An 18,290-nucleotide genomic window follows, 5' to 3' on the forward strand; every position below is an offset into this window, starting at 1 on the left:
AGGGCATCTTTGTTCTTTCCACAGTTTGGCAACTGTGGCCATTGCTGCTATGAACATTGGGGTAGAGATGGCCCTTTTTTTCACTACATCTGTATCTTTGGGGGAAATACCCAGTAGTGCAATTGCAGAGTCATAGGGTAGCTCTATGTTTAATTTTTTGAGGAATCTCCACACTGTTTTCCAAAGTGGCTGCACCAACTTGCATTCCCACCAATAGTGTAAGAGGGTTCCCCTTTCTCCACATCCTCTGCAACACATGTTGTTTACTGTCCTGTTGATTTTGGTCATTCTAACTGGTGTAAGGTGTCAATGTGGTTTTGATTTGAATCTCCCTAATGGCCAATGATGATGAACATTTTTTCATATGTCTGTTAGCCATTTGTATGTCTTCTTTGGAGAAGTGTCTGTTCATGTCATCTGCCCATTTTTTGACATGATTATCTATTTTGCATGTCTTGAGTGTGAGGAGTTCTTTATAGATCTTGGATATCAGCCCTTTGTCTGTAGTACCATTTGCAAGTATCTTCTCCCATTCCGTGGGTTGCCTCTTTGTTTTGTTGACTGTTTCCTCTGCTGTGCAGAAACTTTTGACCTTAATGAAGTCCCAAAAGTTCATTTTTGCTTTTGTTTCCTTTGCCTTTGGAGACATATCTTGAAAGAAGTTGCTGTGGCCGATGTAGAAGAGATTACTGCCTATGTTATCCTCTAGGATTATGAGAGATTCCAGCCTCATTTTGAGGTCTTTCACCCATTTTGAGTTTATCTTTGTGTATGGTGTAAAAGAATGGTCGAATTTCATTCTTTTACACACAGCTGTCCAATTTTCCCAGCACCATTTATTGAAGAGACTTTTTTTCCACTGTATATTTTTTTCCTGCTTTGTTGAAGATTATTTGACCAAGACTTGAGGGTCCATATCTGGGCTCTCTACTCTGTTCCATTAGTCCATGTGTCTGTTTTTGTGCCAGTACCATGCTGTCTTGGTAATCACAGCTTTGTAGTCAAGCTTGAAATCAGGCAACGTGATGCCCCCAGTTTTTTCTTTTTCAACATTTCCTTAGCAATTCGGGTCTCTTCTGGTCCCATACAAATTTTAGGACTGTTTGTTGCAGCTCTTTGAAAAGTGGAATTTTGATCAGGATTGGCAATGAAAGTATAGATGGCTCTAGGCAGTATAGACATTTTAACAATGTTTATTCTTCCAATCCATGAGCATGGAATGCTCTTCCATCTTTTTGTGTCTTCTTCTATTTCTTTCATGAATGTTCTGTAGTTCTTGAGTACAGATCCTTTACCTCTTTGGTTAGGTTTATTCCCAGGTATCTTATGGTTCTTGGTGCTATAGTAAATGGAATCAATTCTCTAATTTCCCTTTCTTTTTTTTTCATGGGATGCAAGAGTGGTTCAACATTCGTAAATCAATCAATGTGATAGAATAATCAATAAGAGAAGAGAGAAGAATCACATGGTCCTCGTAATTGATGCAGAAAAAGCATGTGACGAGATACAGCATCTGTTCCTGATTAAAATGATTCAAAGTATAGGAATATTTTTGAGGGAACATTCCTCAACTTCATAAAATTTATCTATGAAAAACCCACAGTGAATATCATCCTCAATGGGGAAAAGCTGACAGCCTTCCCTTTGAGATCAGGAACACGACAAGGATGTCCACTCTCGCCACTGCTGTTCAACATAGTACTAGAAGTCCTAGCAACAGCAGACAACAAAAGAAATAAAAGGTATTCATATTGGCAAAGAAGAAGTCAAACTCTCTCTCGTCACAGATGACATAATACTTTATATGGAGAACCCAAAAGACTCCACCCCCAAACTACTAGAACTCATACAGCAATTCAGTAATGTTGCAGGATACAAAATCAATGTACAGAAATCAGTTGCTTTCTTATACTCTCGTCAGTTTTTTAAAATTTATTTAAATTCAACTTAATTAACATATAGTATATTATTTGTTTCAGAGGTAGAAGTTAGTAACTCATCAGTTACGTATAATGTCCATTTCTCATCACATCATGTGCCTTCCTTAATGCCCATCACCCACTTACCCCATTTCTCCACTCACCTCCTATAGCTCTAGCAACCCTCAATTTTTTTTTCTTTAGAGTTAAGAGTCTCTTATGGTTTGTCTTCCTGTTTTCATCCTATTTTATTTTTCCTTCCCTTCTCCTATGTTCATCTGTTTTGTTTCTTAAATTCCACATATGAGTGAAATTATATGGTATTTATCATTCTCTGACTGACTTATTTTGCTTAGCATAATACGCTCTAGTTCCATTCATGTCATCAGTTTTTAACAGTGATAAATATGCCTTACAATTTTTAAGAGTTTTTATTTTTTAAAAGATTTTATTTATTTATTTATTTGAGAGAATGAGTGGGGGGAGTGGAGAGGTCAGAGGGAAAAGCAGACTCCTCTGCTTAAGCAGGAAGCCCAATTCAGGACTCGATTCTGGGACTCCAGGATCATGATCTGAGCCAAAGGTAGCTGCTTAATCAACTGAGCCACCTGGCGCCCCATGAGTATTTTTAGGAATGTACTGCCATTGAGCCAATAAAGTAAAAATACTTTTGAGAAAATATATGACAACATGACCATGCACATTTTGAACATATTCTTATTCAGCAGGCAATTTCCAAATATGCTGAAAAGCTGTTTGCCATGCAGGATGAATTCCTCACCTCTTCCTACTGCGTGGACAACCGATGGGCCATATCCTCGTATCTGGAATCCAAGTCCCTCAGCTGAATCTGGGATTTTCACTGTCCTAAAATCAGTCAGAAAATAGGGTAAGATGACGTTAAAATGCCACAGTTGGTTAATACAATAGTGTCCAATTTTATTCATTCTTTTAATAAATGTGTTGAGTCTACTGTATAAAAGACACTGACTGAGCTAGAAACAGGAAACAAATAGGGTGCATGCCCTCACATAGGCACCCAGTAGACCTGCATGACAGACTTCCTCAATGGAGCATGGCTAGTGCACGGTATATGCTAAATAAGGAACAGGCTCCAGGATCAGGAAAAACTAGCTTTGAATCCTCATTTAGTCACTTGATAGTTGAATAACTTCCATGAACTCCTTAACTTCTCTGAGCTTGACTTTCCACAGAAAGTTAAAACTTACTTTGCAGGGTGTCAGTGGAGATTAAAAAAGGAATCTTTGGTCAACTGCCCTACATCATGCTATGAATTACGTAAGCACTTCAATAAAATGGAAGCTTCTCTCCTTAGTTGATTTTTTAAAATTAATTTATTTATGTTAAAGAGAGAGAGAAAAAGTGTGAGTGCATGAGCAGGGAGGGAGAAGGAGAGAACCCTCAAGCAGACTCCCTGTTGAGCTTGGAGCCAGACTCAGACTCAGCGCTACATCTCACAACCTGAGTTTATGATCAAAGCCAAAATCAAGAGCTGACCACTTAACGGACTGAGACACTCAGGCACCCAACTCCTTAATTTACTGTTGCAAAGAGGACAGCGCACTGTGAAATTTCTTTGTGAAAACTAATAAAAGAAACATAGAGTTAATACATCCTAGCTGTTGGGAACTTCATCAAAGAACAACAACAAAAAGCTAGTAATAAAGAACAGATCTGTCAAACACTACACCAAAATAATTTAAGAATGTGATTAACTTCAGTATTTATTCAGTGAAATTTTGAAAGAATAATACATCAAGGGGCGCCTGGGTGGCTCAGTCGTTAAACATCTGCCTTCGGCTCAGGTCATGATCCTAAGGTCCTGGAATCGAGTCCTTTGTTGGGCTCCCCGCTCAGCAGGAATCCTGCTTCTCCCTCTCAGTCCCCCTGCTTGTGTTCCCTCTCTTGCTGTATCTCTCTCTGTCTAAATAAATAAATAAATTGGAAGGGGAGGTGAACCATGAGAGACTACAGACTCTGAAAAACAATCTGAGGGGTTTGAAGGGGCGGGGAGTGGGAGGTTGGGGGAACCAGGTGGTGGGTATTAGAGAGGGCACGGATTGCATGGAGCACTGGGTGTGGTACAAAAACAATGAATACTGTTATGCTGAAAATAAAAAAAAAAAGCTTTGAAATTCAAACCTAAAAAATAAATAAATAAATAAATAAAATATTTTTTTAAAAAAGAAAAAAAAAGAATACTACATCAAAAGGGAAAACCTGAATAAGAAAAGAAATATTTTCAATGAAGCCATGCGGAAAAGAAGCTGAAGGAAAGGAGAGCCTGTGTAAGCTGCTGCTATGACAGACCCGTGAGGGATGTCCAGTTTGGCACTAATAAGTGAGCCACTCCATAGAAGGAAGCCAGGGATCAGAGAGCAACAATGAAAAGCAGAGAACATGAGATAAGGCGGAACATCATAACTATAAAAATGAGTATCATAAATTGCAGTACAGAACAAAGACAAACGAATACAATGCAATAAATTTTGATGGATAGCCCTAGATGCCCAGGAAACAAAAGTGTTCTCCAAAAGATGATGAATTAATCATGAAGTAAATGTCAGCGGCACTTCAAGGGCACATTAGAGTCTGAAGTTAGGTACAGCAGCACTTACTTACAGTTTATTAAAAAAGCTGCTAGAACAATTTGAGCAACGCTGTACCTAGAACCCTTGAGAAAGCCCTATACAGCATTAGTGTCCGACGGCAGATGGCTGGTCCTATGATCTGGAATATACATGAGTCAGGCATTCCAGCATTTGGTGACTGAAATATGAATTATCTGTTTTAGGGAAACTTGAAAGCCATATTATGAATTAGGTTACACACCACAGGCTATACACTATAAAGTGATCTAAATATTGGTGGAGTAGAGATCACAGGACAAATTTATCTGTTATCCTTAATTATATACTTTTTGGTGTATAAGGCTGTATTTGTTTCCTTTGAATAGCACCTTGTTATTACTATCTGTCAAAAAAAAAAAAAAAAAGATACCTGAAAATGGAAGATAACTAAGGGAAAGAAAAAGGGAATAATAAATGCATTTTCTGAGCATGAACCAAAAAAATAGAAGTAACTCATGCTTCTATGTATTACAAATGAGAGTTCACTTTTGTTGAAATAACTTCAAGTTTCAGGCCATGGTGAGCCATTGTTGCTTTTGCGGATTGTGAGGAATTGATAGCAGCCTTCTTGGTTCTTTCTGAGCAAGGTCTTCTGTCCTTCTAATATTGCTAGGGAAGGCTGACCTTACTCTAATCTTCAAGAAGATTATTATAGATTTCTTTAAAAATTAAGTACAAACACCATGAGGTGCATTTTGGTCATAATACTGGGGCCCTCTTCGTCAAATGATCTTTGGAAAACATGTTTCCCTGCTGGGACCACTATATTATCTATTAAACGAAGAATTAAAATTATACAAAAGGAACATTCTCATAGAATGTAAGTGCACTAAATAATCTGCTACAAAGCCTTTTGAAAAATTCTTTGATGCTATCAAGTGTAAAATACAGCTAGATTCAAAAGAAAACTTCTATTGGATTAACTTCTCATATTTCTGCTTTCCTCCTTAACCCCAGACAAGACAATAGATCAAGTATAAGTGGGTACTGTAAGAAAATATGAAAGAATGATTTATAGGAATCATACATTAGAATAAGGACATAAAGGAAAGGCTATAGATTTCAAGCAAATTAAAAGTAAAAGATGAGGGAGCGCCTGGGTGGCTCAGTGGGTTAAAGCCTCTGCCTTCGGCTCAGGTCATGGTCTCAGGGTCCTGGGATTGAGCCCCGCATCAGGCTCGCTGCTCAGTGGGGAGCCTGCTTCCTCCTCTCTCCCTGCCTGCCTCTCTGCCTACTTGTGATCTCTATCAAATAAATAAAATCTTTTAAAAATATATTAAAAAATAAAAGTAAAAGATGAAAAACGAGTAGTCTATCCTCAAAACTGTTTTGAAATACAATATAAAATGTTTCTGATATAATAAAGAAGCAATGAAAAATTGAAATAAGAAAATAGACAAGTATCACAGAAAACATCACTAGAGCACACACTATGTGCTGAACAAGTCACTAAGTTCTTTACAAACCTAAATTTATTTAATGTTCTTAGCAGCTCCACAACACAGACACTCATCATTTCCATTTTTTTATGGATGAAGATGTTGAAGCAACACAATTAGCAAGCAAGGAGTGGAACAGAAGCTTGAACCTGAACAGGAAATAGGGGGTTCCAGATACTGTGTGACAAACACTGCAGGAAGAGTCAGGAGACACAGGTTCTAATGCTGCTCGTCTAGCAGTTAGCTCCTGGACTGAAGATTTGCCCCTATCTATTTAGTCTTAAAGTTGAGGACTTCAGAATGATCCAACTGTTGAAATGTCTATGATCACGGAATCAGTAGTTGCAGGGTTAAATCAGGGGCAATAGGGCCAAGGGGAGGATGTTTTTGTTTAATAAGGATTGATTTGGGCTATGACCCCCTTATTCCTTTCCAGTCTGTCCTTTTCCTTTTAAGTGTCCTCAAAGTGACCAGAGGGAGGCATCTAGGTAAGCCTTACCCTACTTAGGGTTGGGTTAATAGGGAGTAATAGATGAACAATAGGTTTAGAGAGAAGACACTGTTATGGCTACTCTCTGCCCTCTAGACCAAAGTCTTCTTAAATGAGTAATTTTAATGAGTCACACTCACTCTTTCCCTGGTACATTTTAACATCCACCTTGATGACTTAATGCCATAGAATCTAGCTCATTACATTGCATGCTTGCTTCGACAGCACATATATTCTAGCTTATTACATTGCATTTCAACTCCTAAGTTAAAGAGTGCACCTAGTTATTGCTGAATATATATATTAAGGCAGGGAAGAATACTATGCTATATATACTAAGAATATTTTCCTAAGTAGTTAAAATAAACCTTTTGTTTTTAAGTGGTAACCTTCATTTACCTTAAAATGAATCAAGTTGCTTATTACAATTAAGAAATGATAAAATTAAATTTTAAACAGCAATTTTGATATAATCATAGTACATTAAAACATTACATAAAGTACTTCACATAAATTATACTAATTAACTTATTGGTTAAACAAATCATGGAAATGTGACACAGAAACACTAGACCATCAATGATTTGCAGAAGAAAAGCCAATGTCTACCAAGTATATCCAAAATCTCCTATTAATTAAAAAAACAGATTATAATGCATGATCCCATTTTATAAATACATGGTTGTGTAAATCTGTATCAGCACTTCAAAAAATGAACTATCATTGAATTTCAGAAAAGTAATGGCTATTTATGGATGATATGATTATAAGAAACACATCTTCATTTAGAAAACCTATACTCTCTGAATTGGCTATAATAAACATGAGGTTTTTTCCTTAATCATAGGTAGGTAGGTAACTAGGCATTTTTTTAAAAGAATTGACATATCACTAAGTACGAGCAAGCATGCAAGTGTATTTCACATAATTGTGCTCCCATTTCTTATAAGCATTTAATTATAAACCTAATATCTGACCAAATCATAGACCTGAAATTCTTAGAGCTGAACATGGGGAATACAGTTCCTTATTATCAAGTGTTCTACCAGTTTTCTTCACTTATAATCAGACTCAACCTAACCCAGACCAGGAAAATTTGGGCAGCAAGGAGGAAGTATTATTTCTGCTGAAACTACCTGATTTGAGGAGCAAGCAATAGCAGCATGAGCAATGTAGTTTTTTTCCCATCATTAAAGACCAGTATTAGTGATTTTGGTAAGGTTTAAATGTCCCAAGCAATGAGATATTTAATTCTAGACATGTACTTAGTTAACTTTTCTATTATATTCACCTATGTTTAATTTTTAAAATCCCACATAAAATACAACTTACTCCCTTGGCTTTGTGCTCACAAGAACTCTTAGAGGCTTTCTGCTATTTAAGCATGATTTCAGGAAGCAATCCACTTCATTGAAAGGTCTCATAAAAACTAGGTCACCATTAATAGCAAAAATCTTTTTCCCAACTTCCATGCCAGCCATCTAAGAGAGAAATAGGGAAAAAAAAAACAAATCATATTTTAATAAGGAATCTATTTTTTTTTCCACAGAATTAGAAGAATGAAAAGACCTAGAACTTACAGATTTTTGACATTTCAAAACATCTGCAATGTTTTTTATATAATTTCACACAACAGAACTGTGGGGGAGATAACACAGTTATTCTCTTTGACCTAGTTTTAAATGTGATCACCCATTTGCACTGAATTTCCCTGCCCCTTCTTTTATGACTTAATTTTGTACTCCTCCTGTGGCCCTCTTTTTGATTGAATCTTATAGTTCTTTTTCTTATTTCATCCTTAAACTACAGTCAAACTCCATATTAATTTTTTTTTTTACTGTTTTCCATTTATACCCAATTAATTCAGAGAGATTCAACCTCTCTATAGCCAACAATGACAACTGAATATGCATTGCTAACATGACACAGCATAAACATCTCCAGGGCAGGAGAGAGGAATGGCCTGGAACCCAAGGAAAAGAGCTCCAAAAAAGCACAGATTGTCAGGGGCTGAAAAGATTGCAAAGAAGACATTATCTCTCCATACCAACTAGGCCACCATTCTTTTTTTTTTTTTTTTAAAGATTTTATTTATTTATTTGACAGACAGAGATCACAAGTAGGCAGAGAGGCAGGCAGAGAGAGAGGAGGAGCAGGTTCCCTGCCGAGCAGAGAGCCCAATGTGGGGCTCGATCCCGGGATCCTGGGATCATGACCTGAGCCGAAGGCAGAGGCCTTAACCCGCTGAGCCACCCAGACGCCCCTAGGCCACTCTTAACCAATCCCACTGCCTCTGAACTACATGCTGTTTTGGTTATCAGAGAAATGATGAAAACCTGAGAGAGGGCACTTAATCAGTGACATAGTCAGATGAAGCTATGCTCTAAGAACCCCCACAGAAAATGTCTGGGAGAAACATTTCCTTCTTGCAGAAAATTACTAAAACTAGTCATTAGTTGGCCCAGCCCACTAACAAAGTATGAGCTGACCAGAGTTATTTCATTTGAAATTAATGTGCTGTACCTAAAACACTGTCTTGCATGAGTTTGTGTTTTGGTAAAAGATGGAGACCTTGGGTATTAGCAGATAGGAGGGTGGATGGAAGTTTGCTACTAACTTTAAATAAGTTCAAAGCAAAAAGTCATACTTTACTTATTCTCACAGTCTTCATTTAAGATTTCTATATTTAGAAGTTTGATTGAGGATTAAGGCATGTTTACAAGCCAGGTAGCAAGGTGAGAATACTTTAAATCTCACATATTTGGGATATAACTCTCCCAGTAGGTTCCATGAGAACAGGAGACTTTGTCTCTTTTGTTCATTGCTGTATTCCCAGAACCTAGAACACTGCCTGGCATATAATAGGTACTAAATAAATAATTCTGAATGAATGATCAGGAGATTCTTTTGTTTAAAAAACTGCTGAGGTGAGAGAACATCAATCAGCATTAACCTAATGAGAAAATAAGTCAAAGCATGCACTTTACTGATTGTATAAAATATAAATAAATAAAATAGAAAAAAAATTATATTTTTATAAGACAGTCAAAAGTGATAGGAAAATAAAACACATAGACTTTGATTTAACAGAACAGTTATCTGACATAGAAAATGTAGTCCCACTATACACAGTCTCCACAGGGTTCCAGACTAGAATGATGATGAACAGGGAAGTCTCAGGGACATGGAATGAGCCATGTGACCTCCCAGGAGGTCAAGAAGTTCCCAACTATATAGATCTTTACACTACCTCCCTCCAACTATCTTTGAGTACATGAACTCTGTCACAAATTCTAATAGTGGAGTAGGGACTCAGAATAAGATTATTCAGAAACACTATTTACTTTTTTTTTTTTTTAAAGATTTTATTTATTTATTTGACAGAGAAAGAGATCACAAGTAGGCCGAGAGGCAGGCAGAGAGAGAGAGGAGGGGAAGCAGGCTCCCTGATGAGCAGAGAGCCTGACATGGAGCTCAATCCCAGGACCCTGGGATCATGACCTGAGCCGAAGGCAGAGGCTTAACCCACTGAGCCACCCAGGTGCCCCAGAAACACTATTTTCAATAGAGATACTTAAAAGCTGATTTCAATTTGTTTAGAACTTTTATATTTGTATGTTATGGACAACAAATTTAAATAAAATGCTAATTTACATTACCTCAGCATTAGACCCCTTTTCTACCAACTTTATTATTGGAACTTTATTTTTGTCTTCTAACCCAAAACCATAGCTGCCTTCATTGGATTTAATCTGAAATGCAAAATATTAATGTTACTAATAAAGAAACTATGAAAAAAGGTACATATCAAACAGAATAAATGAAGAAAACTTATATAACATATTGATGATCTTACCAATAGTGATTTGGCTATAACATTTTCCACAACTTTTAAATCATGTTTCATAAGTCGATGCTTCATATTTGATCCTTCCATTTCCTCATCCGCAAAAAAACGGAAAAGTAGGGGTTCATCTTTGAATTCACTTTTTTCAAGGACTACAAGAACAGAGATCCAAATTGTTCCAATTAATCTGAAAACTGAAACCATTTTCCATACTAATAGACATTAAAAAACTAATACCTGTCCTATAACCTCAATGTCATACTCTTAGAAGAAGTTTCATTCACAAATATCCCTATGATATTATTCTATTTCTTTCAACAGCTTCAAGCTGATGTTTCCTTTAAACTACTATTAAGTAAAGAATTTTGAATTTTTAAGTATTTTTTCAATGTTAACTTTTTTGTACTCACCCAAATTTAATAAAAGATTATACTGAATCAAAAAAAATGTATGTAATTCAAAACATAGAAGCCTACATTGTTTTGAATTTGTAGTAAACATTTGAAGTGTGTTTTTAATATCCTGAACAATTATGGGAAAATTCAAATGGGTAAGTGTTGCTCTTATGTGTGTGAGCAATTCCCATGGTGGTTACTTGTGTTCTAACACTTCAAACCAGAAATATATCATCGGTGTGAAATGTGATTTTAGTTTCCACTAATTCTTCTGGTTTGTTTTTTTTTTTTTCTGTTTAAAAACATTATTCTCAAATAATCTTATTTCAATAAAGGTCATTTTCCCCTTTTATCTGAATATTAATATTTTTGCCCAAAGTCCCAAAGATTAACCTTTTTAAAAATAAAGCTAAATACTGATAGAGAGAATTTATATTCAGTGAGATCCTGACAGCAGTCAAAATATTTTAAAAGAGAAATCTTCTCTTATTCCTATTTATGTATCCTTGGTAGGTTGAAGCGTACTTGTTGGAACAGGGTGATTCATTGAGCAGGGTAGCTAAAGGGAAGACGCTTGTCCCACCAAATAATAACTGTTGACCAGATGATATACGTATTGATTTTTGCATGGAAGACTGACCAGCAACTTGGGTTAACAAATGAAACTATCAAGCACAAATTAAAAAGTAACATGTTACAGTTGACGATAGAAATGAGAATATATTTGAGATCAAGTTAGGTCTTATCTACATGACCCAAGCACTTCCCCCAAACTTGTATGGTGTTTTGCTACTGCTATTTTCCTCCAAATAATAGTCTGCTTAACCGGAGTGAGAAAGGACATCAATAAGGCCAGGGAGGGGCCAAATTGGATGTGCTCAGACTTTTTCTAACTTACACTTTTGTAGGGAAAACTTTTGTTGTTAACTCAATATTTTTAACTCAATACTTAATTTTTTTGTTATTTTATTTGTTTATTTATTTATTTATTCATATTTTTGAGAGAGAAAGCATGTGCATATGACTACAAGTATGAGAGGGGCAGACAGAGAGAAAGACTCTCAAACAGGCTCCACATTGAGCATGAGCCCAATGTAGGATTGATTTCATGATCCTGAGATCATGACTTGAACCCAAATCAAGAGTTGGCTTCTTAAATGACTAAGCCTTCCAGGCACCCCAAAACAGTATTTTAACATAAATATTTAGATAAAACGACTGCTTGTTGATGCTTTAAAAAAAACAACAACAACAAAATATTTGAAGGTTTTCAGCCTTATATTATAGTTTTAATTGCTTATAATAATATTGTTTCTCCTATTCAATAGTTTGTTCATCAGGAACTGATATTTCTCTATCACATCTCACACAGTGCTCTAGAGATAGTGGGATGTAATGGAATCCCAAGTGAACGTATGCTAACTAAAGATGCTCTCAACACAACTGAAGGTTTTGATTTTGTTTTTGTTTTTGAAGGTTTTGCCTTCTTCAGAGAAAGGTGATAGATAACATTGGGGCGCCTGAGTGGCTCAGCTGTTTGAGCAATTGACTCTTGGTTTCAGCTTAGGTCATGATCTCAGGGTCGTGGGATCGAGCCCAGGCTGGGTCAACCCTCATAAGGGAGTTTGCTCTAGATTCTCTCTCTCTCTCTCTTTGCCTCTCCCCCATTCTCTCTCTTTATAAAATATACAAATCTTTTTTTAAAAAGGTAATAACCTTCTGAAAGCAATTGACAAATAGGTTGAAGTGTTATCAAATATGTGTTTATAAGCATATATATGTTATATATATGTAAACAGTGAAAAATATGGGTTTGTGGAATCTATAAGATGCTATGAATAGAGAGGGAAGACTAAGTCTCATTATTTTTAAAGTTTAGGTGAAATGAAGTTCATCAAACAAGAAAGAAAATCTTTAATTAGTAGCCAAAATGAAACATTTTTTCCAGAGATTTATAATTTTATCTCTGATGAAATTTTAAAATTATTTTTCTAAAAAGAACAATGATTATCCAACCATAATATGCTCTCACTTAATCATTTTAACATATACTGGCATTCAAAAAAACCGTAAGTCTGATCGAAAGTAATTCCAAAGGTTTTTTTTTCAAAGCTACTTAAAAAAAAAAACCAAAAAAAACCCGTCTAGTTCAAGCTTTTGCTCTTCTGGAGTCAGTCTAGAAAAATAAAATAGAAGTTATGGCAAGTGGTAGATAACAGCAATAGACATAGGAATGGCACCAGTGGTGAAATAAAATGCAGATGTGATCTGGCCTGGGCACATGGCAAGACCCATACAGTTTTATTGGTTCATCTCTAAATGAATTCACTAAAACAATGAGATAGTCCCAGTGCCCTAACAAAAACAAAACAGAAAAATACATCTGTAAGCTTCCGAATTAAAAATACCTACCATGGTGCATGAATCCATTGTCACAGAGTCCGACACCAAATATCATTGCCTCTTCTCTGGTGCGACAATCCCCCTGTTAACCACAAAAACATGGCACAGCTTTATAGGCAAGTGAAGGCTTTGTTGTGTCTTTACTGCATTTGACATTCCCAGCACCACACTGACAGAAACATTCTTTTATTAGGGCACACACTGCTTTCATAAGCTCATGATGCACCTAATTGCTATAAAACATTCACTTAAGACAATATCTTTTTTTGACATTAAGGGAAAAAACAAAGATATATTTCTTGAGTAAAACCATACTGTATTAAACATGAAAATATATAAATAACTAAAATTTATTGCTACCACAAGTGATCCCTTTCTCTTATTTTTTCAATCTTGTATCCCAATTGTGTAGCAAGAAAATATCCTATGTATTGAAAACACACTAAAGCTAATGAAAAATCATTATGCATAATCTCTACTATCACATTCCTTCTACCAGTGGTCTTGCTCTTTAAGGACCCCTAAAGAGACCTACTAATACAGGGTGATTTATAAGTAAATTGTAAAGTAAATTGTCTAAAAGTAAATTGTTCAGCTGAGCCTATAAATGCAAGCTTCTCTTTCACTGTCTTGCAGAAAAAATAATCAGATCATATAACTGAAGCAAATATGAAAGCCCAATGCAACCTTCTGTTAGGTTTTTATCCAAAAAACTTCTATTTTATTCATCTAAGGACTCATATAAAGGAACAGGCATATGTACATAGGCGTGTTTAAACTTAAGAGTTGTAGGTTTAATGGTTTAGAAGTACTTTCTCATTTTACTTCTTCCTAGTCTGGTTGCTCCCCTGAACTCTGAACTCTGTGCTTATTTTTATCCTTGCTTTCACTCAAAATCGATTATTCATACCTACAATGCATGTTTTACATGTTTTGTCCACCCACTTGTTTTAAAGTATCTGTTGTTAGTCCTAGCAAGTTATTCTAATGTCCCTGTGCTGTTTTCTCTGTTTGATCATAATTCCAGTAAGAAGTAGACAGTTGTGAACATAAAATCTGGAGAGATGAAGGGACTTGTCCAATTTTGCATAACTACTTATCAGAAGAACCATCATGAGATGTTAGGTTACCTGAGTCCCATTCCATCACCCTAATTTCTACTACATATAATTTCTAAGACATTGTTGTAACAGACCACTAAGAAAATCTGAAGAAAAAAATAACTGCAACATGGTTCAGTTTTTATTCTGTTTTTCTAATGCTCATATTTGAAAAGTAAAACAATGCCCAAAAAAAAAAAAAAAAAAAAGGTGCTCACTGATTTCCTGAGTCAGGACTTTAAATATTTATTAGGCACCAACTTTCACTTCAAAAAACCTTTCTTCAGTTTTCCTACATGGTCAATATATAGTATAAGATTGTGTGAATTCGGTAAGATTTTAATTGCTATGTGAAATGCCAACTCTGATATCAAGTACAGAACCAATTGTAATGACACATATTTGACCATAATGTTATAAAAGTCTGACTCAAGTAAACTCATTGCATGTATGAATTAGTTTTTGTTTTGGTTTTGGTTTTACGATTTATTTATTTATTTATTTATTTGACAGACAGAGATCACAAGCAGGCAGAGAGGCAGGCAGAGAGAGGAGGGGAAGCAGGCTCCCCGCTGAGCAGAGAGCCCAATGCGGGGCTTGATCCCAGGACCCTGGGATCATGACCTGAGCCAAAGGCAGAGGCTTTAACCTACTGAGCCACCCAGGCGCCCCTGAATTAGTTTTTATCTAAAAATAATTGCTTGGTTTAATCTAAAATCTTAACTTCTAAATAGAATACATTTAAGTGCTATAAATACAAAAGTAGGCAGTCTTGGATAGTCTAGAAATTAAAATTAAATAATAAAAATCTCAAAATTTATGTGTACAGGTGAGTTGAATATGAATTAAACATTGATATTTGAAACAAAGAACATTCTAGGATTATGAAATGTAGGCCACTTTATTTAATTACAAAAAAGTAAAACTGCTTATGAAATTGACTCAAAAACCTAAGCATAACAACATTTCAACCAAGCAATATCCCCTAACAAAACAGTAAGTTCTGTCAAAGTGTTTTGTAACCAGTATTAAACATTGATTATATATTAGGTGACCTAGAATGATAAAACATTTAAATTTATATTTGAATATCTAGTATGTTGGGGGTAAATGTCCTAATTTGCAAATAAGATTTTCTCAAGTACCTGCTGTCAGCTCCCACGTTCTGAGAAACAGAGCAACAATAAATTTCATACTTTCCTATTTAAAATGTATGTAGATAAATAGTAAAGCTTATATTGTCAAAGCACAATTATTATCTAACAGAAAGACATAGGGAGACTAGAGTAACTTGCTAGGACTAATAAACAGATATCTTAAAACAAATTACGAACAAAACATACAAGAAATTTTAGTGTCTGTGAATATGTATTCTTCAGTGATATATTCAAATTACACTTAGGGTTTGTTTGTTTTTTTTCCATTTTCTTTTCTTTTCTTTTTTTTTTTTTTTAAGTCGGCACCATGCCCAGCACAGAGTTCCATGTGGGTCTTGAACTCATGACCCTGAGATTGAGATGTGAGGAGAAATCAAGAGTCAGATGCTTAACTGCCTGAGCCACCCAGGTGCCCCTACACTTAGTTTTTCGCTGGATCTCAGTTGATATTTTTTTTTTAAGATTTTATTTATTTACTTGATAGAGATTACAAGTAGTCAGAGAGGCAGGTAGAGAGAGAGGAGGAAGCAGGCTCCCTGCTGAGCAGAGAGCCCAACATGGGGCTCAATAGCAGGACCCTGAGATCATGACCTGAGCTGAAGGCAGAAGCCCCAACCCACTGAGCCACCCAGGAGCCCCTCAGTTGATATTTTAAAAATAGGAACATCTTGCTCTTAAAAGACCATATAGCATAAAAATTAAGTTTGAAGACTGTGAAGTCAGAGTACCTAGATTCAAATCCTAACTCTGTATTACCTGTATGAACTTAGTCAAGCTATTTCCCTGTGTCTCCTCTGCACATGGTGACCAAAGAAGGTACCTAAATCACCTCAAAGCTTAAAGCAGCAGCGAACGTAACTCAGCAAGTTCTTTTTCTATTTACCTGTGCAATTAACCAATCTATCAGCTTGTTGGCCATGACTACAGACTTGTAGGTTCGTAGATGGTAATCTTTATCTCTATAAGGAAAAAGAAACCAAAACCAGTGAGAGGATAAGTAAGAGCAGGAAAATGTTTCATTTAATATTGGTGTGCAACAGAAAAGTCTACTAAATATAATCTGAATCTATTATCCAAATTATGTGCAAATAAGAGAGGTTTACAAGATATATATAACACCTGAAAATTCCTTCATCAGCTTATATTGGAAGAGAGCCACAATGATACCAGAATAGGATATTTCCCCTTTGACATGTTCATATACACAAATAAATTATTGCTTCTATATTATCTGACAATGATTTAGCTAGAAATACAGTATCTCATTAATAAAAGAATAATAAAAATAGAATTTCTTCCCTTAAAATCAAGAAAGAGCCTACAAAAACAAAAACAAAAAGCAACAACAACAACAACTCCTCAAAATGTGGAGAATAAAGCAACCCCTTTTATTCCTGAATTCTCCAGGAAGGCTGGATTGGCACTGGAGGAGTATTTGTTTGGCTCAGCTGCAGTGGCAGACAGCAGGTCCATCCTAAGGTAAACATGCTGAGAACGCTGTCATTCATCTTGTCTGATCAGAGCATGGACAAGTGACACCCCATCCCCAGGGAACCAAGGGAACCAGCCGACTCTACATTAGCCTCTCCTTTCAGTAGACTTCCCAGATCTGGGAAATCATTCAAAGTTAAGTTATATACCAACAAGTGCTCCTGATCAGAATGGGGCCCCCAGGGCAGAAATCTATAATTCATTCATTTTGTAGGCCTAGATCAAAGAGAAAATGACAGTCTTTTCGAAATGTCAAAAGATCAGAACTGCAAGCAACTTGAAGTGATAAATAATTACTAGCTCTGTTCACAGTTCTTTAGCCCCTGTAAGCAACTGACAATTAATACTGACATCATTTTATCCACCTTCATAAAAAAAAAGTCCCTGAAAAATAGTTGATATTACTAAAAGAGATTTTAGTAATAAATACACCAGGTTAGCCAGTAATCAATAGCAGATTCTCTTTTTTTTTAATTTTTAAAAATTAATTAATTAATTGATTATATCTTTTTAAATCTATTTCCACGTTTCTGATACCTCACTGCCCATTTCATCTTGGTTTCCATAAGCACCAATAAGAAGGAAAAGTATAGTCAGTATATTACAAAACACACGTGGGTTAGTGAATTCTTCACCCAAGTAATTTTTCATTTTGTAAGCTGAGTTCACACATATTAAAAGCATGACTATCATACATTCCATCTGTTATATGGTTTTTTCCCATAAATTTTTCCTTGACAACTCATAAACAATTGTCATTTCTAGCCAAAGAATAATCCCTTATTATCAGCTCTTATGGAATGTAATCTTCTTGATAAGAAATCCCATATGGCTAAAATATATTTTCAGAGCACATTTTCTCACATACAAAATCTACATATACACAGGTAACATGAAAACTGTAACCATGATCGTTTTTATGAGTTTAGCAGAAAAAACAGATTTAAGTACCAACTTACTATTGAATGAAGTAACCATCTTTTAGTGTTAGATTATCCAAAATATTTTCAGGGAGGCTATGCTAGAAATCTAGTAGGGAATCTATAAATATAGCTTCATTTTCACTTCTTTTCACTTTAGGAAGTCTGTTTGTGAAAGTGGACAGGGCAATTTCAGGAGTGATGGGTAAATTTTCTTTCTTCCTCCAGGATCTGCACTGTGTTCTCTATAAAATATTAGTGAGCATTCCAATACACTTAAACAGCCACTTTGGGATTTTTTTTTCCCTAAGTTCTGAGTTTCCTTGAAATTGGAAACCAGAATGAAAAATAGAAACACAGCACATCAAACATTTGGATTCTATAGCCATGACTGAAAAAAAGATTTTTATTCCTTTTGGAAATAGTACATCCATTTTTTTTTTGTCCTGAATATGAAGTTTCAGTCAATAAACTTGAA

The 18,290-nt window shown here is 35.6% G+C and overlaps 1 protein-coding gene across 1 annotated transcript in view; it reads right to left on the reverse strand.

The window, feature by feature from the left end:
- Positions 1-18,290, reverse strand: part of LOC111156795 (phosphatidylinositol-3,4,5-trisphosphate dependent Rac exchange factor 2) — a 186,274-nt gene that overhangs the window by 144,385 nt on the left and 23,599 nt on the right. The window contains 6 exon segments of the mRNA XM_022517855.1: positions 2,701-2,786; positions 7,832-7,980; positions 10,159-10,251; positions 10,356-10,498; positions 13,154-13,226; positions 16,285-16,360. Of these exon segments, the coding sequence (XP_022373563.1) occupies positions 2,701-2,786; positions 7,832-7,980; positions 10,159-10,251; positions 10,356-10,498; positions 13,154-13,226; positions 16,285-16,360 (620 nt within the window).

The sequence above is a fragment of the Enhydra lutris genome, unplaced genomic scaffold (genome assembly GCF_002288905.1).
Source record: "Enhydra lutris kenyoni isolate GAN:26980312 unplaced genomic scaffold, ASM228890v2 scaffoldscaffold49, whole genome shotgun sequence".
NCBI classification, from domain to species: Eukaryota; Metazoa; Chordata; class Mammalia; order Carnivora; family Mustelidae; genus Enhydra; species Enhydra lutris.